Consider the following 21,644-nt stretch of genomic DNA (forward strand, 5'->3'; position numbering starts at 1 on the left):
TCTCCTCTGTTGCTCTCTCTCTCTCTCTCTCTCCTCCTGTCTCTCTCCCTGTCTCTCCCCCCCTGTCTGTCTCTCCTCTGTCCTTCTCTGCTCACCCTTCCTCATGAACGGGGAGATGTCGTGCTTCATCATGTCGAAGGTGGAGTAGTTCGTGAGCCTGTTGTTCTTCATGGCCTCGAACCCTGTGGCGCGGAGCACCCTGTCCCTCTCCGCCTCTCCCAGCGCCACTCCCAGGAAGTCACACAGCCTGTCCAGCTCGCGGGGCAGGTCCTGGGACACGAGACACAGCAGCAGACTGTCAGCACGATCCTGCTGACTGCAGGAACAAACCCATAGCACACAGCGCCACCCGGTGTCAGTCTGGGGAACTGCAGCCTCACCTCCTTCATGTCCTCATAGAACAGGTAGAGCAGCTGGGGATGAGTCTGTCTGCGCTCCCACCATCCTGTGACATGATCGTACCAGGAGCCAAACACCACTGAGAGAGAGAGGGGTTAATACACACACTGAGAGAGAGAGAGAGGGGTTAACCTACCACCACAAAGCCCTGCTGAGCCAATAGCTGAGCCCAAAACAGAGCCCCCTGAGCCAGCTGGTCCTGAGGCTCACCGACCTGAGCCACACCAACACTAACCAGCCTCAGGACAGCACTGCTAGAGCACCACAACCCAGACTCAACCACATCACAGCACAGATCAAACAGCAATATCTCACACACTGGGACACACACACACAAACACAACATAAACTGGAATGCTACAGAACCTTAAACAGACAATACACACTAGCTGAATGTTTGACCAAAATAAAAAATAACAAACAGAAACAGACCCTGACGAAGTACAGGCTCAGTGACCACAACCTGGCCATAGAAACTGGGCGACACAGGCAGACCTGGCTGCCCAGAGAGGACAGGCTGTGCTCCCACTGCCAGCAGGGAGAAATAGAGACAGAGGTGCACTTCCTACTGCACTGTGACAGATACTCTGGGATTAGAGAAACATTCTTCCCAAAGTTCAGAAATCTAATCCCAGAGTTCCCACACCTGCCAAAACCACAACAGGTCCCAATCCTACTGGGAGAGGGAGGAGGGAACTCAGTTGATCTGGCAGCCCAGTATGTGATCTCCTGTCACAGCCTGAGGAACAGTGAGTCTGTCTCCCAATAATGCTCCAGCCGCCTACAGTATATGTCAATATTATATAATATGTCTTTGTTGTAAATGTCTGTAACATGTCTGTAGATTTTATTTTACTTCTATTTTTTGTTTTGTTCTATGTTAATTTTATTATTTTTATTTGCTTTGGCAACACTGATTGTACCCATCGGTCATGCTAATAAAGCACCTTGAATTGAATTGAGAGAGAGGGGTTAATACAGACACCCTGAGAGAGAGAGAGGGGTTAATACACACACTCTGAGAGAGAGGGGTTAATACACACACACTGAGAGAGAGAGAGAGAGAGAGAGAGGGGTTCATACACACACACTGACTGGACACTCCAGTACATTAACACTGCACTGAGAGAGAGAGGGGTTAATACAGACACACTGACTGGACACTCCAGTACATTAACACTGCACTGAGAGAGAGGGGTTAATACAGACACACTGACTGGACACTCCAGTACATTAACACTGCACTGAGAGAGAGAGGGGTTAATACACACACACTGACTGGACACTCCAGTACATTAACACTGCACTGAGAGAGAGAGGGGTTAATACAGACACACTGACTGGACACTCCAGTACATTAACACTGCACTGAGAGAGAGGGGTTAATACAGACACACTGACTGGACACTCCAGTACAGTAACACTGCACCGAGAGAGAGAGGGGTTAATACAGACACACTGACTGGACACTCCAGTACATTAACACTGCACTGAGAGAGAGAGGGGTTAATACAGACACACTGACTGGACACTCCAGTACATTGACACTGCACTGAGAGAGAGGGGTGAGGTGTGAACAGTCTCACTCTTTCCCTGGCAGAATCTCTCCAGATAGCTGTTCCAGTCTCCAGGCTCTGGGTCCACGAAATTCATCCTGTCGAAGTGGAAAAAAGAGACGACGTTGTCCTTCGGATTCCGAGCCACATAGATCACCTGAGAGAGAGAAGACACTCAACACACCCTGTACACACTGGACACACACTCATCACCTGTAGAGAGAGAGAAGACACTCAACACACCCTGTACACACTGAACACACATCACCTGTAGAGAGAGAGAAGACACTCAACACACCCTGTACACACTGAACACACATCACCTGTAGAGAGAGAGAAGACACTCAACACACACAGTACACACTGGACACACATCACCTGTAGAGAGAGAGAAGACACTCAACACACCCTGTACACACTGGACACACACTCATCACCTGTAGAGAGAGAGAAGACATTCAACACACCCTGTACACACACTCATCACCTGTAGAGAGAGAGAAGACACTCAACACACCCTGTACACACTGGACACACACTCATCACCTGTAGAGAGAGAGAAGACACTAAACACACCCTGTACACACTGAACACACACATCACCTGTAGAGAAAGAGAAGACACTCAACACACACTGTACACACTGAACACACACATCACCTGCAGAGAGAGAGAAGACACTCAACACACCCTGTACACACACATCACCTGTAGAGAGAGAGAAGACACTCAACACACCCTGTACACACTGAACACATACACATCACCTGTAGAGAGAAGACACTCAACACACCCTGTACACACTGAACACACACATCACCTGTAGAGAGAGAGAAGACACTCAACACACACTGTACACACTGGACACACACACATCACCTGTAGAGAGAGAGAAGACACTCAACACACCCTGTGCACACTGAACACACACACATCACCTGTAGAGAGAGAGAAGACACTCAACACACCCTGTACACACACATCACCTGTAGAGAGAGAGAAGACACTCAACACACCCTGTACACACTGAACACACACACATCACCTGTAGAGAGAAGACACTCAACACACCCTGTACACACTGAACACACACATCACCTGCAGAGAGAGAGAAGACACTCAACACACACTGTACACACTGAACACACACATCACCTGTAGAGAGAGAGAAGACACTCAACACACCCTGTACACACTGGACACACACACATCACCTGTAGAGAGAGAGAAGACACTCAACACACCCTGTGCACACTGAACACACACACATCACCTGTAGAGAGAGAGAAGACACTCAACACACCCTGTACACACACATCACCTGTAGAGAGAGAGAAGACACTCAACACACCCTGTACACACTGAACACACACACATCACCTGTAGAGAGAAGACACTCAACACACCCTGTACACACTGAACACACACATCACCTGTAGAGAGAGAGAAGACACTCAACACACACTGTACACACTGAACACACACATCACCTGTAGAGAGAGAGAAGACACTCAACACACCCTGTACACACTGGACACACACACATCACCTGTAGAGAGAGAGAAGACACTCAACACACCCTGTACACACACATCACCTGTAGAGAGAGAGAAGACACTCAACACACCCTGTACACACTGAACACACACACATCACCTGTAGAGAGAGAGAAGACACTCAACACACCCTGTACACACTGAACACACACACATCACCTGTAGAGAGAGAGAAGACACTCAACACACCCTGTACACACTGAACACACACACATCACCTGTAGAGAGAGAGAAGACACTCAACACACCCTGTACACACCGGACACACACACATCACCTGTAGAGAGAGAGAAGACACTCAACACACTGAACACACATCACCTGTAGAGACCCTATTCATAAGAACACAATGAACACACTCACTGTACACACAAGCTCTACACACACTGTACACACACACAGTACACACTGTACACACAGTGCACACACTACACAAACTCTACACACACTCAACACACTGTACACACACAGTATACACTCTGTACACACTGCACACACTACACAAACTCTACACACACTCAACACACTGTACACACACACACTCTCCACACACACAGTGCACACACTACACAAACTCTCCACACACACACACTCTGTACACACTGTACACACTCTCCACACACACAGTACGCACACACAGCCTGCTGCCTCACCCTGCAGTTCTGCTCCCAGAAGGAAGGGGGCACCAGCTGCAGGGGCAGGTGGGTCTTGATCAGCCGGGGGCGCGAGCTCATCTTCTCCGCCAGCTCCACACCTGGGACACACAGGGCTCCACAGTGAGAGGCGCCAGCCAGACTCGCCACTCCCTCCTCCGGCCAGCAGGGGGCGGCGGCTCACCTGTCGCTAACCCAGGGGCGGACAACTCCAGGAAGGGCACGCACTCGTAAATGGGGAGGGAGGGCAAGACCTCCGGGCTCTTCCCAAAATAGATCAGCTCCAGGATGTGAGAGATCCAGGTAGTGCCTGGAGAGAGAGGGGTTAATACACACACACTGACTGGACACTCCAGTACATTAACACTGCACTGAGAGAGAGAGGGGTTCATACACACACACTGACTGGACACTCCAGTACATTAACACTGCACTGAGAGAGAGAGAGGGGTTAATACACACACACTGACTGGACACTCCAGTACATTAACACTGCACTGAGAGAGAGAGGGGTTAATACAGACACACTGACTGGACACTCCAGTACATTAACACTGCACTGAGAGAGAGGGGTTAATACAGACACACTGACTGGACACTCCAGTACATTAACACTGCACTGAGAGAGAGGGGTTCATACAGACTCACCAGCTTTAGGGTATGTGACGATCAGGATGTCATCTGGTCTGGCCTGGAACTTCTCCACATTGTCAAAGTTGTCAGTGAAGTAGTGGGACATACAGACCCCCCGAAATTCAGTGAGCTCTGGGCGCTTCACCTCCATCACTGAGAGAGAGAGAGAGAGAGAGAGAGAGAGAAAATTAACATCTTCTATGTTAATTTTATTATTTTTATTTGCTTTGGCAACACTGATTGTACCCATCGGTCATGCTAATAAAGCACCTTGAATTGAATTGAATTGAATTGAGAGAGAGAGAGAGAGAGAGAGAGAGAGAGAGAGAGATACTCCAGTACATTAACACTGCATTAAGAGAGAGACAGAGAGTAGTTAATATATAACCGTATCGTAAAATAAGTTTACAACACTGATAAATTTTAGCTACAGTCCCAGTACAGCACAACAGTTCTGTTACAATAGGAGCTACAGTCCCAGTACAGTAGACCAGTCTGTTACAATAGGAGCTACAGTCCCAGTACAGTACAACAGTCTGTTACAATAGGAGCTACAGTCCCAGTACAGTAGACCAGTCCTGTTACAATAGGAGCTACAGTCCCAGTACAGTACAACAGTCTGTTACAATAGGAGCTACAGTCCCAGTACAGTACAACAGTCTGTTACAATAGGAGCTACAGTCCCAGTACAGTACAACAGTCTGTTACAATAGGAGCTACAGTCCCAGTACAGTAGACCAGTCCTGTTACAATAGGAGCTACAGTCCCAGTACAGTACAACAGTCTGTTACAATAGGAGCTACAGTCCCAGTACAGTACAACAGTCTGTTACAATAGGAGCTACAGTCCCAGTACAGTAGACCAGTCCTGTTACAATAGGAGCTACAGTCCCAGTACAGTACAACAGTCTGTTACAATAGGAGCTACAGTCCCAGTACAGTAGACCAGTCCTGTTACAATAGGAGCTACAGTCCCAGTACAGTACAACAGTCTGTTACAATAGGAGCTACAGTCCCAGTACAGTAGACCAGTCCTGTTACAATAGGAGCTACAGTCCCAGTACAGTACAACAGTCTGTTACAATAGGAGCTACAGTCCCAGTACAGTAGACCAGTCCTGTTACAATAGGAGCTACAGTCCCAGTACAGTACAACAGTCTGTTACAATAGGAGCTACAGTCCCAGTACAGTAGACCAGTCCTGTTACAATAGGAGCTACAGTCCCAGTACAGTAGAACAGTCCTGTTACAATAGGAGCTACAGTCCCAGTACAGTAGACCAGTCTGTTACAATAGGAGCTACAGTCCCAGTCCAGTACAACAGTCTGTTACAATAGGAGCTACAGTCCCAGTACAGTAGACCAGTCCTGTTACAATAGGAGCTACAGTCCCAGTACAGTAGGACAGTCTGTTACAATAGGGGCTACAGTCCCAGTACAGTAGACCAGTCTGTTACAATAGGAGCTACAGTCCCAGTACAGTAGACCAGTCTGTTACAATAGGAGCTACAGTCCCAGTAGAGTACAACAGTCTGTTACAATAGGAGCTACAGTCCCAGTACAGTACAACAGTCCTGTTACAATAGGAGCTACAGTCCCAGTACAGGAGAACAGTCTGTTACAATAGGAGCTACAGTCCCAGTACAGTACAACAGTCTGTTACAATAGGAGCTACAGTCCCAGTACAGTAGACCAGTCTGTTACAATAGGAGCTACAGTCCCAGTACAGTACAACAGTCTGTTACAATAGGAGCTACAGTCCCAGTACAGTAGACCAGTCTGTTACAATAGGAGCTACAGTCCCAGTACAGTACAACATTCTGTTACAATAGGAGCTACAGTCCCAGTACAGTAGACCAGTCCTGTTACAATAGGAGCTACAGTCCCAGTACAGTAGACCAGTACTGTTACAATAGGAGTTACAGTCCCATTACAGTACAACAGTCCTGTTACAATAGGAGCTACAGTCCCAGTACAGTAGACCAGTCTGTTACAATAGGAGCTACAGTCCCAGTACAGTACAACAGTCTGTTACAATAGGAGCAGCAGTCCCAGTACAGTAGACCAGTCCTGTTACAATAGGAGCTACAGTCCCAGTATAGTAGACCAGTCCTGTTACAATAGGAGCTACAGTCCCAGTACAGTACAACAGTCCTGTTACAATAGGAGCTACAGTCCCAGTACAGTAGACCAGTCTGTTACAATAGGAGCTACAGTCCCAGTACAGTAGACCAGTCCTGTTACAATAGGAGCTACAGTCCCAGTACAGTAGACCAGTCTGTTACAATAGGAGCTACAGTCCCAGTACAGTAGACCAGTCTGTTACAATAGGAGCTACAGTCCCAGTACAGTACAACAGTCTGTTACAGTAGGAGCTACAGTCCCAGTACAGTACAACAGTCTGTTACAGTAGGAGCTACAGTCCCAGTCCAGTACAACAGTCTGTTACAATAGGAGCTACAGTCCCAGTACAGTAGACCAGTCCTGTTACAATAGGAGCTACAGTCCCAGTACAGTAGACCAGTCCTGTTACAATAGGAGCTACAGTCCCAGTACAGTAGACCAGTCTGTTACAATAGGAGCTACAGTCCCAGTACAGTAGACCAGTCTGTTACAATAGGAGCTACAGTCCCAGTACAGTAGACCAGTGCTGTTACAATAGGAGCTACAGTCCCAGTACAGTAGACCAGTCCTGTTACAATAGGAGCTACAGTCCCAGTACAGTAGACCAGTCTGTTACAATAGGAGCTACAGTCCCAGTACAGTAGACCAGTCTGTTACAATAGGAGCTACAGTCCCAGTACAGTAGACCAGTGCTGTTACAATAGGAGCTACAGTCCCAGTACAGTAGACCAGTCCTGTTACAATAGGAGCTACAGTCCCAGTACAGTAGACCAGTCTGTTACAATAGGAGCTACAGTCCCAGTACAGTAGACCAGTCCTGTTACAATAGGAGCTACAGTCCCAGTACAGTAGACCAGTCTGTTACAATAGGAGCTACAGTCCCAGTACAGTACAACAGTCTGTTACAATAGGAGCTACAGTCCCAGTACAGTACAACAGTCTGTTACAATAGGAGCTACAGTCCCAGTCCAGTACAACAGCCCTGTTACAATAGGAGCTACAGTCCCAGTACAGTAGACCAGTCTGTTACAATAGGAGCTACAGTCCCAGTACAGTACAACAGTCTGTTACAATAGGAGCTACAGTCCCAGTACAGTAGAACAGTCTGTTACAATAGGAGCTACAGTCCCAGTCCAGTACAACAGTCTGTTACAATAGGAGCAGCAGTCCCAGTACAGTAGACCAGTCCTGTTACAATAGGAGCTACAGTCCCAGTATAGTAGACCAGTCCTGTTACAATAGGAGCTACAGTCCCAGTACAGTAGACCAGTCTGTTACAATAGGAGCTACAGTCCCAGTACAGTAGACCAGTCCTGTTACAATAGGAGCTACAGTCCCAGTACAGTACAACAGTCTGTTACAATAGGAGCTACAGTCCCAGTACAGTAGACCAGTCTGTTACAATAGGAGCTACAGTCCCAGTACAGTAGACCAGTCCTGTTACAATAGGAGCTACAGTCCCAGTACAGTACAACAGTCTGTTACAGTAGGAGCTACAGTCCCAGTACAGTAGACCAGTCCTGTTACAATAGGGGCTACAGTCCCAGTACAGTAGACCAGTCTGTTACAATAGGAGCTACAGTCCCAGTCCAGTACAACAGTCTGTTACAATAGGAGCTACAGTCCCAGTACAGTAGACCAGTCCTGTTACAATAGGAGCTACAGTCCCAGTACAGTAGACCAGTCTGTTACAATAGGAGCTACAGTCCCAGTACAGTACAACAGTCCTGTTACAATAGGAGCTACAGTCCCAGTACAGTACAACAGTCTGTTACAATAGGAGCTACAGTCCCAGTCCAGTAGACCTGTCCTGTTACAATAGGAGCTACAGTCCCAGTACAGTAGACCAGTCCTGTTACAATAGGAGCTACAGTCCCAGTACAGTACAACAGTCTGTTACAATAGGAGCTACAGTCCCAGTACAGTACAACAGTCTGTTACAATAGGAGCTACAGTCCTAGTACAGTACAACAGCCCTGTTACAATAGGATCTACAGTCCCAGTACAGTAGACCAGTCTGTTACAATAGGAGCTACAGTCCCAGTACAGTACAACAGTCTGTTACAATAGGAGCTACAGTCCCAGTACAGTAGACCAGTCTGTTACAATAAGAGCTACAGTCCCAGTACAGTAGACCAGTCCTGTTACAATAGGAGCTACAGTCCCAGTACAGTACAACAGTCTGTTACAATAGGAGCTACAGTCCCAGTACAGTAGACCAGTCCTGTTACAATAGGAGCTACAGTCCCAGTACAGTACAACAGTCTGTTACAGTAGGAGCTACAGTCCCAGTACAGTAGACCAGTCTGTTACAATAGGAGCTACAGTCCCAGTACAGTAGACCAGTCCTGTTACAATAGGAGCTACAGTCCCAGTACAGTACAACAGTCTGTTACAATAGGAGCTACAGTCCCAGTACAGTAGACCAGTCCTGTTACAATAGGAGCTACAGTCCCAGTACAGTAGACCAGTCCTGTTACAATAGGAGCTACAGTCCCAGTACAGTACAACAGTCTGTTACAATAGGAGCTACAGTCCCAGTACAGTACAACAGTCTGTTACAATAGGAGCTACAGTCCCAGTACAGTAGACCAGTCTGTTACAATAGGAGCTACAGTCCCAGTACAGTACAACAGTCTGTTACAATAGGAGCTACAGTCCCAGTACAGTACAACAGTCTGTTACAATAGGGGCTACAGTCCCAGTACAGTAGACCAGTCTGTTACAATAGGAGCTACATTCCCAGTACAGTAGGACAGTCTGTTACAATAGGGGCTACAGTCCCAGTACAGGAGAACAGTCCTGTTACAATAGGAGCTACAGTCCCAGTACAGTAGACCAGTCCTGTTACAGTAGGAGCTACAGTCCCAGTACAGTAGACCAGTCCTGTTACAATAGGAGCTACAGTCCCAGTACAGTAGACCAGTCTGTTACAATAGGAGCTACAGTCCCAGTACAGTACAACAGTCTGTTACAATAGGAGCTACAGTCCCAGTACAGTAGACCAGTCCTGTTACAATAGGAGCTACAGTCCCAGTACAGTAGACCAGTCTGTTACAATAGGAGCTACAGTCCCAGTACAGTAGACCAGTACTGTTACAATAGGAGCTACAGTCCCAGTACAGTAGGACAGTCTGTTACAATAGGAGCTACAGTCCCAGTACAGTACAACAGTCTGTTACAATAGGGGCTACAGTCCCAGTACAGTAGAACAGTCTGCACACACTCACACACACACATGCTGACACACACACACTGACACACTGAAACACACACTGATGCACTCTCACACTAACACACACACACTGACAAACTGACACACTCACACACGCACACACTCACATGCTGACACACATTCACACACACTCACACGCTGACACACACACACATTCACACACACTCACACGCTGACACACTCACACGCTGACACACACTCACACACACACACTCACACGCTGACACACACTCACACTCACACTTCACACACGCACGCACACACACTCACACGCTGACACACACACACACACGCACACACTCACACGCTGACACACACACACACACACACACTCACACGCTGACACACACTCAGACTCACACACACACACGCACGCACACACACTCACACTCACACGCACACACGCACACACTTACACGCTGACACACACTCGAACTCAGCCTGGAGTTGAACTCTGCTCTCTGGAGAGGGTGCTCTGCCTGCTGTGTCCAGAACTGTGCTGTCCAGCCCGGTACTGTGTGCGTGGCGGTCCGGTCCGGTCCGGTCAGGGTCCCGCAGGTGTGCTGCGGAGCAGGAGAGAGAACCGCTGACTCACTGGGGTTTACTGCCAGGCGGTTCACAGAGTTCAGAGTTATCTCCTCTCTCCTCCCTCTCATCCCTCTCTCTCTCCTCTCTCCTCCCTCTCTCTCCTCTCTCTCCCCACTCTCCCCACTCTCTCCCCTCTCTCTCCCCCCTCTCTCTCTCCCCTCTCTCTCCCCTCTATCTCCCCTCTCTCTCCCCCCTCTCTCCTCTCTCCTTCCTCTCCTCTCTCTCCTCTCTCCTCCCTCTCTCTCCCCTCTCTCTGCTCTCTCCTTCCTCTCCTCTCTCTCCCCTCTCTCTCTCCCCTCTCTCTCTCTCCCCTCTCTCATCTCTCCCCTCTCTCTCTCCTCTCTCTCTCCTCTCTCCCCTCTCTCCTCTCAATTCAATTCAAGGTGCTTTATTAGCATGACCGATGGGTACAATCAGTGTTGCCAAAGCAATTAAAAAATAATAAAATTAACATGGAACAAAACAAAAAATAGAAGTAAAATAAAATCTACAGACATGTTACAGACATTTACAACAAAGACATATTATAAAATATTGACATATACTGTAGGCGGCTGGAGCATTATTGGGAGACGGACTCACTGTTCCTCAGGCTGTGACAGGAGATCACATACTGTATTATTATTATTGAGAGACAGGCTCACTGTCTGTTCCTCAGGCTGGGACAGGAGATCACACACTGTATTATTATTATTGAGAGACGGGCTCACTGTCTGTTCCTCAGGCTGGGACAGGAGATCACACACTGTATTATTATTATTGAGAGACAGGCTCACTGTCTGTTCCTCAGGCTGTGACAGGAGGTCACACACTGTATTATTATTATTGAGAGACAGGCTCACTGTCTGTTCCTCAGGCTGGGACAGGAGATCACACACTGTATTATTATTATTGAGAGACAGGCTCACTGTCTGTTCCTCAGGCTGGGACAGGAGATCACACACTGTATTATTATTATTATTATTATTATTATTATTATTATTATTATTATTATTATTATTATTGAGAGACAGGCTCACTGTCTGTTCCTCAGGCTGGGACAGGAGATCACACACTGTATTATTATTATTGAGAGACAGGCTCACTGTTCCTCAGGCTGGGACAGGAGGTCACACACTGTATTATTATTATTGAGAGACGGGCTCACTGTCTGTTCCTCAGGCTGGTACAGGAGATCACACACTGTATTATTATTATCGAGAGACAGGCTCACTGTCTGTTCCTCAGGCTGGGACAGGAGATCACACACTGTATTATTATTATTATTGAGAGACGGGCTCACTGTCTGTTCCTCAGGCTGGGACAGGAGATCACACACTGTATTATTATTATTGAGAGACAGGCTCACTGTCTGTTCCTCAGGCTGGGACAGGAGATCACACACTGTATTATTATTATTGAGAGACAGGCTCACTGTCTGTTCCTCAGGCTGGGACAGGAGATCACACACTGTATTATTATTATTGAGAGACAGGCTCACTGTCTGTTCCTCAGGCTGGGACAGGAGATCACACACTGTATTATTATTATTGAGAGACAGGCTCACTGTCTGTTCCTCAGGCTGGGACAGGAGATCACACACTGTATTATTATTATTGAGAGATGGGCTCACTGTCTGTTCTTTAACTAAAGTAGTTAACTAATGTTAACAAATGATACCTTATTGTAAAGTGTTACAGAAATTGTTTAGATGTTCACCCAAAAATGGAACATTGACTAGATGGTGAGAAAATAGTGACATTCGAAATCCATTCTGACTGACTTCTGCAGATCACAAACGATATATTTTAAAGAATGTTGCAATGCTGATTTCCATAAAAGTTGACTAATAATTGACTTCCTTTACAGTGGTACTCTCTAAAGAGTACACAAAAGGTTTGTTGTGGTTAAAGGTATAGTTCACCCAAAAATGAAAATTCTGTCATTATTTACTCACCCTTGAAGAAAGATGTGAAGACGGGGGTTTGAATTTAATCCTTTCTGTAGGGGGTTTAGACTTCTAAGTCACAAGCTGGGGTTTATGGCAGGAAAGGGGGTTAACTGATAAGGATTGCAGATGCCAGCTAGGAACCCCCCTGGGTGTAATCTTAAACTGACCATTTGTCCAGAACATCGTAAACTGGCCAAATACCATGAACCCCCTCTTTACCATCAGACCGAGTGACGTCAGAAACGGAGAAGAAGACACTATATAACCCAAAAGTTGGTACCAGTACGTTGAACAATACTTCGGTTTTGTCGTTTCTTGCGGGAAACAAGACTTCGGCTTTATTGTTCCTTGCATGCAATAAACTCATCTGTTTTACTTCATCTCGGGATCAAGAACCTTATTCCTTCTGTTACAACACCCTCAAGTGGTTCCAAACCTGTATGAATCTCTTCTGCTGAACACAAAAGAAGATATTTTGAAAAATATGGGTAACCAGACATTTTCCAATGGGCACCAGTAACGGTTTGGTTACCCACATTCTTTGAAATGTCTTTTATGTTCAACAGAAGAAAGAAACTCATACAGGTTTGGAACAACTTGAGGGTGAGTAAATGACAGAATTTTCATTTCTGGGTGAACTAACCCTTCCATCAGTGTCTATTTGTGAGCAACAAATTCAGTCATTAAATTCTCTTTTTAAGGTGCTTCTTCAGCATTGACCCAGAGAAGGGCACCAACGTTGAATCAAGGAAAAAAACACCTCCCAGTGAACCCCTGAGTCTTTACACTCATAGCTGACCTTGCTGATCAGGAATGGAGAGCAGATTAAGGCCGGACAAAACCTTTTTTGACAGATGTCTGAAGTTCACATTGGCACTGATAATGCTTTACAACTTTGTGTTATCTGGATTTTTTAGAAAGCTATTTTTGGGCTTAAATACTGTTTTGTACTTATGGTGTGTGTGGTACTATACCAGCAGCATGATTTTGAGCAGCCAACAAAACATTGTGTGTACCTAAAATAAAATCTCACTTTTCATTAATATTTAGATGTTTTTACACTGTCTCTACAAAAAAAAGAAATCTTGGATTTCCTTGTTTAACCTTCTGTTGGAAAAAGAAGGAATTTCTAGAGTGTGTTAAAAGAGTAGTTCACTCCTATTTAAATGACTGATGATTTACTCACCCACAGGCCATCCAGTATATACACGACTTTCTTACTTCATCAGAACAAAAATGAACAGTTTTTCAGGAATGATCTCGCACCTCCAGTGCAAGTGAATGGGCATCAGATTTGGACCGTCCAAAAGGCTCCTTTAGGCAGTATCAAAATAATCCCCACAGTTATCCACATTTCAGCCCACCAATGAGCGTCTTCTGGAGTGATGTGTGAAACAAAGACTAACAGGGAAAACGTCAGTAGCTGAATCCTACTTAATCACACCAGCCAGTCGAAGACGTGAGACATCAGTGTTTTCATTGAGCACATTTCTAGGTAATAAAGTTTGAGTAATTTTATTTCTCACACAAATGTATTGATTCATGTTAGAAGACGTTCACTGCTCGACTGGACCTGTGTGGATTATTTTGATACTGCCTAGAGGAGCCTTTTGGATGATTACAAACTGATGGCCATTCACTTGCATTGGAGGTTGGAGATTAGTCCTAAAAAAATGTTAATTTCTCTTCCGATGAAGAAAGAAGGATTTGTACATCTTGAATGGAGTAAATTATCAGCATTTTTTTAAATTGTATTTTATGTTTATATCTATGAAAGATAATGGTCATATGGTTATGCTTTTCATGTCCTTTCAATTTATACATTTAAGTGTTCCTACAGGAAGTTTCGTTTTGTGCATCTGAGATTGTAAAAAGCTGTATGTTTATGCTTTCCAAGCATTTGGTTCATGATGAATCCACTCCGTTAGGAGATTGGTGTGCTGTCTTGTTCAGGGTATTGAATGTGTTGCATTCTGGTCAAGATTGTAATTATTCCAAATGCTCGTTCTGCAATTTGAGGCCAACATAGAGGACATTCTTTTACTGCTGTTTTAAGGAGAAGAATGTTGTTGTCCCAAGTGTGTATTTACTATGCTTGTGGTATTTAAATAAAAAGTGTATTTGCTTTTCAGAACAGTTCGGGGTGTCTTGTTAAATTCACAAAATGTCTTTTACACAAGTACTGTTTTCTGGCAACCACAGCTGCCAGTTTTGTACCGTAACTTCTGCGGGATTTGTTTCACAGTGCAGTGTCGAGCCGGGGCGTTTCAGAGCACGAGCAGATGGTGTAACCACGCTACACAACTCCAGACATTTTTTCAATGGGCTGTGGCGTTTTATTTATTTATTTTTATTGATGCTTCACAAAAGAACACAAATGACAACACAAACAAGAGTACAAAGGGACAAGTAGTAGGTTTATTCCATGCTGAAAAAAAGAAGAAAGAGAACACAACGTTTCGGCCGTGGAGTCTTCTTCAGGTGTGAGAGAGACAGGGCAGTAGGCAAAGGTAAAGTAGCAGGAGAACAAAGGCTGGGAGGGAGGAGGAGTGAGAGTCGGGAGCAGGGGACAGAAAGAGAGGCCAATCAAGAGGTGTGAAGTCAGAATGGGTGCAGAGAGGTGTGAAATGAAACTTCCAATGAATGGAGAAAATTTAAAAGAACAGAAGTCTGTCGTTAAGAGAAGGGAGAATGTGTGATCCTAGCTGCAGAATAATTTTGGTTTCGGTGGTCTTTCTGATGTATGAGTTGGGAAAACCGTCTTTGAGAACACAGACGGAGAGATTAGAGTGGTCGTGGCCGTCAGAGGTGAAATGAGAAACAATGGGCTTGGAGAGATCTTTAATCTTCACAGCCCTGACGTGTTCTCTGAAGCCGTCTCCGAGTCTCCTTCCTGTTTCTCCAATGTAGATGGCTGGGCATTTACTGCGAGAGATCCAGTGAATAAGGCTGCTGGAGGTACAAGATGCCCTCTGGGTGATGCGGAATTGTCCTGAGGGGCCTTGAATGAGTGTGGTGGTGGATGTGTACTTGCAGGTGATACAGCGAGCTCTGTTGCAAGGGAAAGTGCCTGGTGTGGATGGTTGTTGAGGGCGGTCAAGGGAGCTGTGAACAAGGAGGTTACGCAGATTAGGTGGTCGGCGATATGAGATGATGGGGCGATCAGAAAAGAGGGCCCCAATGGAGGGATCATCCTGTAGGATGGAAAAGTTGTGGTTAATGGTCCTATCCTGGGGATAGGAAGTGTGTTAGGGTGGTAAGGAAGCACCAAGGGAATGCGGTTGTTATGGCGGGAGTCCTGATCGGGTTGATGGTCCGGGGGGTGTTTTTGGCTCGGGCAAGGGCCCTGTCAATCACACTGCTGGGGTATCCTCTGTTGATGGAAAAGGAGCACATTTCGAGGGCTTGGTTCTCGAAGTCGATGTCGTCGCTGCATGATCGTCGTGACCTAAGGAACTGTGAAAAGGGAAGAGAGTTTTTAGTGTGGTTGGGGTGAAATGAGCTGTACAGGAGGTAGCTGTGTGAGTCCGTGGGTTTGTAATAAACTGAAGTGGACAGTCGGAGGTAGTTGATAGACAAGTGGATGTCTAGAACCGGAAGAGTGGTGGAAGATATGTTAACCGTATATTTGAGGGATGGGTGGAAGTTGGTGAAATGGTGCAGGAAGAAGAATACATATAACAATTCGAGACAAAAAGACCGTCAGGGGTACATATGACCACGTCAATTCAAGTTAGGAGAAACGATGACACGAATGACATAAACTGAATGTCCGCACCGCTGTTTACACTTCGAAATAGTCTGCAAATACCCCCCTCACTTCCAGTTTAAAATGCTCAGACAAAGGGCTCTTCCCAGACCACGTCATTGTGTGCATATAATAACGTGCCCTTGTAATCATTACATTTATTACAAACGAAATTGTAATATTATTATCGATGGGGCTGAAACTGAACATAACACCTTTTTCATCAAAACAAATATCAGTATTGGCCTCTTTTTTAATAGAAGTCTGCAGCTTAGTCCAGAACATTGTTCCCCTGGGACAGAACCCAAACACAGGCTGAGACGTTTCAGGGCTGTTGTAGGTTGTGGTGTTTCAGAACGACACATGCGTCTTATCGAGAGCGAGAAGTCTTTCAAGTCTTTAAACTTCAAAAGTATTAACACACAACACAAACACAAAAGCTGTGTTTGCGCAGAAATGTTTTTCGTAGAAACTCTTTTGACACGCGTGGATTGGCCGTAAAGTTATAAAATCCTGTCATGAGACACAGTTAGCTTATTTTTAATAATACGTTCGCGACAGGTTTTTTTAAAAGTGTGGAATGAATTTCCGCGCACCGTGCGCCTGAAAGTCTTTAACCTTTAGAAGTATTAACATGCAACAAACGTTGTGTTTGCGCAGAAAAAAACTTTAACACGCGTGGTTTGGTCTTAGAGTTTTAAAATAATGTAATAAGACACAGATAGCTTATTTTTAATAACACGTTCGCGACAGCTTTTCAAAAGTGTGACACAAATGATGTGGTGGTGTTCTTGATATTTTAACGGACTGGTCTAAAAGTTTAAAATCGTGTAATAGAGATCTCCGGGAGTCGGTGTCGCGACAGTTCAAGGCTCTGGAATGCAGAGACAATTTATGGTTTTATCTGGCAAACACAGGCGATCAATTAGACATCCGAAGTCCTGGGGGAGGGGTGTTAAAATTGACCTCATAGCGAAAGTTCATAAAGGTTTAAAATTCAAAGCGGGTACAATTTACAGCGGTAATAGACGGACGGATGTAGGAGTCATAGTTTTTCTTTGGTTTTAAATGCTGTTGGGTATATACATTTTAGGTTTATATTAATGTCAAGGTTTCTCATTTATAATCACCACATGTATTTAACGCAAAATGTAAAATGTTCTTCACTGCGCATTGCGGAAAAATAAAACCCTCAAAACGTCAAGGAAGGTTTGTGAACACGTCGCTATAAAGAACAGATACATTTTCTTATAGCGATACCGTTCATTAAAAAAAAAAACATTGTTCTTAATAATATTCAGAGAGGTCTCCTGCTGAATCAATCACAGACACCGGGCCACATTTGCACCACGTTTTAACAGCTATGAAATTTAGGCAGATACAGGTGTGTCTTAAAATAATATAGATTTGAACATTATAGCGGTCTTTTCTAAAACGTTTTCTGAAAATGTTCCTTAAAATAATTTCTACAGCCCAACACGTGCCCACCCCATGACACCTCAGATTAAAGGCTACGGGGAGGAGAGGGGGGCGTGTTTCTCAGAGGAGGATGTCTATCGGGGGCGGTGACGTCCTGAATCAGAATACTGAGCTGCCGGCTGCGGTCCCCGTCTCTCGACTAGCTGGTCAGAATGGATCGCCCCGATCACACTGAACAGTCTGAAGACGCCTGGTTTTCTGACGACTTCCCACATTCCTCGGGTATGTATATCTTTTTTTTCTTTAAAGATTTTTTTATTAAATGTGTAAAGAATTTACAAATACAAATACAATCAGAGTATCAAATTAGGTACAAGAGAACAAACACAAACAGAAAAATAAACAGTTAACCGCCAGAGGTAATAAGTAAGTTATATGATTCAATTATATTTTTTACATATATCATATGTTTTCCGTGCTTTATTATTTCTCACATTTTTAATAGAATTTAAATAATGTTTCAGCTCCACCTCAAAAGAACTAAAAAGGGGAGGAGTATTAGACCATTTGGATTTATGGATGTGAAATTTACCAAGAATGATTAATAAATTGACTCTAAATAAATGCTCTTTTTCCAAATTTTCTACTAAACAGTACAATAAAATGTCAAAATCCTTCAATCTAAAAAACACCTTTAACTGCCTGCAAACAAAACTCTGTAAATCCGTCCAAAACAACTTCACAAACCGACACCTCACAAATAAATGCACCAAAAATTCCTTTTCCGCCCGACAAAAAACACACAGATCATCCTGCTCGTGCTTAAATTTAAAGAGTACTCATTTCACTGGATAAAACTTATGAATGATTTTAAACGATATCTCTTTAACTTTATTTGTAATACAAAATCTATCAGGAATCGTCCAAACTAACTTCCAGTTTATATTTTCAAACATTGCATTCCAAAAAGATAAACAAGAAGGGATAAGATGGGGTTTACAGAGATTTCTAATATGAGTATTGTTACACTTCTTATCCTTTATTTCCACGCCATCCAGAATAAATCAGCTGTAGGACCCAAAAGGAGGTCAGTCCTATTAACACTTTGATTGGCTTTTAATAAGCACACCACACCTTCCGGAATGGCATCAAAAACTATTGCATATTCCTTAGGAGTAACAGGGAACTGAAATCTCTCCAGGAATTCAGGATAAGTAAGCAATCTACCATCTTCATTCAACAGTTGAGCCACTAAATAAATTTTGTTATTAAACCAACTCTGTAAAAATAAACTTTTATTTTTAAACTTAATGTCTTTATTATTCCAAATATAATATGTGTGTGGTGAGAAGTTGTGTTTGTATAATAAAGTCCAGTATAATAGTACCTGCTTATGAAAATTAGATCACTTAACTGGGATTTTCTTTATCTCAAAGTTACATTTTAACAAAAAGTCAAGATTCCCAACATTCTGAAAAATTATGTTCGGAATAAAAACATATAAAAGTCTATAACATTCAAGCCACCTTGGTTTTTGGTTTACTCAGAAGGTGTTTCCTAATATAATGAGGTTTATTCTTCCAAATTAAGTTGTATAATAGTTTGTCAAACTCATCAATAAGATGCGAAGGCACATTCAGTGAAAGCGAGGCGTACACAAAGCGAGAGATTCCCTCTGCTTTCGACAGTAGAACCCCACCTGCCAACGATAGGTCCCTCATTAACCAAGACTGAAATCTGTTTTTAGTTTTATCTAAAATAGGCGTAAAATTCAATTTACATCTTTCATCTTGGTCTTTACAGACTATAATCCCCAGATAAGGAACCACTTTCTTCACAGGTATATTCACTATTGCATCTAAATTAGAATCCTTCAGAGAAAACAGTTGTCAATATTCAGAGACAATCCTGAGACTGATGAGAACACATTTAAAACCTCAATTGCTTTAGAGACCTCTTTACTGTTCTTAAGAAAAACAGTGGTATCGTCTGCTAGTTGACAAATCCTAATTTCCCTTCCCAAGATACTGATGCCTTCCATAATGCTATTATTAATATGAGGAGTCAAAGTCTGAGTTACTAATAAAAAGAGAAAAGGAGATATTGGACATCCCTGCCTAATACCTCTTCGAATTTCAAATCTCGGAGATGTGCCATTGTGTAATCTGACTGAGCTATTACATCCTCAGGTATGTATATCTGGCTTCTCGTGAGAAGAAATGACAACATCACGGTGCCTGTCGCCTGTACCCGTGTTGTTCGCTACAGATGCGAGACTCTGTATAATATTTGTGTATCATGCAATATTGAATTATTACAATGGAATTACAAGGGGGCGGTTCAGGAATGTGGCCGTGACTGCGCGTATCCATCCCGGGGTGAGTTTCCCGAGAGCATCGTAGCGCTAAGAACATCGCAAACTCGCTCTTAAGATCGATCGATCGTTAATTGACGGGTGTTTCCCCAAACCCATCGTAACTGAAGTAGCACGTTAAATCCTCCGTCATCTACGTGCTCCCCGACCCGCTCGCTCATCACTAAGTGCTTCTTAAACTGGCCTCCTCCTGCCCACCCTGAGCGCCAGAGATCGCCAGACAGAGCACAGTCACTTCACGGCAGGGGCATCCTCTGGGAATACAGGACACTAAGAGTTTATATGAAGGACTTTTTAATATTTTGTTGTACTATGTAAGAGGAAAATTGAAAAAAGAACATTTATTTATACATCTTTAATTTATTAGTCATCTTGGGTAAATTTCCTTTTCATAAGTCAAATGTTTTAATAATACTCCCTCTTTTAGTACTTTTGGGGTGGGGTTTAAATTGTATTTAAATTCCATGAAGAAGGTGAAACATGGAACATGTATTACAATGTAGCGCCACGCAGGGCGGGCTGAGAACAGCACCTAGGGACGACCGGACTGTGTATAGTGAGAGGGCGGCTGAGATACAGTCTCTTCCCTTCGTGTGTGTGTGTGTGTGTTAGTGTAGGTGCAGCGCTGAAACCCCTGTCCCTGTGTGTGTACCTTTCCCGATTCGAGTTAATACCCGTGTTGTTCAGCCCCATTCCCCGAGTCCCACGCCTGCTCCATTCCGTACCCAAACCCGCGGTCGGTACAATATTTCAAGTTCGAATACCGTTTTATGTTAAAAAACAACAACAACAGTATTTTCTCATGAACCGCTGTGATTCTTAACGATGGCAGCGCGCCAAAAAAATCCGGCTTGAAACCCAAGACGTGGTGCAGGAATTGGACACTGTCCACACGGCTCAACTTGGTTCTCTTTTACGGTCCTTGATTTTCTTTTCTCTTAGAAACAATTAGGGTCCCATTGTGTGCCTGTCTATACGCTTTCGCTTAAGTGGTTGTTAAATTATGAAGTCATGTTTGCTTCATATTCCTTTTCACAACTTTATTTCATCCCACTGAAGGACCACAGTGAACCGACCCCCTATAATGACAGTATTGTCAATCGATTGATTGTCAATCGACCTGTGAGGCTTCAGGGGCGGGTTCACACAGAAGGACTCTTCTCGCTCGCTAAAGGATCGATTCACAGGGGTCTGGGGAAACGCACGAAATTGTTGCTCGTTAGTCTCTAGGATTCATCGTTTTCGGGAAACTCACCCCTGTGTCCCATCAGATGCACGGAAAACAGCAGCGCCGGCCGCGGGTCCGACAGCTGGGAAAAGGGCCGGTCCCGCAGGGCCGGGCGACGCCGGTGAGTCACCCCGACCGTGTCTCGGTACCGCTCTCCGGCCGTGTGCGTCTCAACGGCCCCCGGCCGCCTTCCCCACGTCGACA

At 44.6% G+C, this 21,644-nt stretch overlaps 1 protein-coding gene and 1 long non-coding RNA gene across 11 annotated transcripts in view; both read right to left on the bottom strand.

The window, feature by feature from the left end:
* The window catches only part of LOC138238273 (cytosolic sulfotransferase 3-like), a 271,472-nt gene that overhangs the window by 3,404 nt on the left and 246,424 nt on the right, over positions 1-21,644 (bottom strand). For 7 of the 10 annotated variants that reach the window (XM_069188401.1, XM_069188406.1, XM_069188404.1 and 4 more), the window contains 6 exons: positions 4,813-4,950; positions 4,349-4,474; positions 4,165-4,265; positions 1,986-2,112; positions 381-478; positions 96-270 (listed from right to left, as the gene is read on the bottom strand). In XM_069188401.1, the coding sequence (XP_069044502.1) occupies positions 96-270; positions 381-478; positions 1,986-2,112; positions 4,165-4,265; positions 4,349-4,474; positions 4,813-4,950 (765 nt within the window). Of the gene's footprint in view, positions 1-95; positions 271-380; positions 479-1,985; positions 2,113-4,164; positions 4,266-4,348; positions 4,475-4,812; positions 4,951-10,288; positions 10,297-10,569; positions 10,848-21,644 lie in introns of those variants that run through there. The other 3 variants (XM_069188407.1, XM_069188411.1, XM_069188412.1) reach the window with 3 other exon arrangements.
* On the bottom strand, positions 15,068-21,558 carry LOC138238270 (uncharacterized). The gene is made up of 2 exons (XR_011189338.1): positions 21,468-21,558; positions 15,068-16,127 (listed from the first exon to the last, which is right to left on the bottom strand). It is a non-coding gene; the product is annotated as an uncharacterized lncRNA (long non-coding RNA).

Source organism: Lepisosteus oculatus, chromosome 4 (genome assembly GCF_040954835.1).
Source record: "Lepisosteus oculatus isolate fLepOcu1 chromosome 4, fLepOcu1.hap2, whole genome shotgun sequence".
Lineage (NCBI taxonomy): Eukaryota > Metazoa > Chordata > Actinopteri > Semionotiformes > Lepisosteidae > Lepisosteus > Lepisosteus oculatus.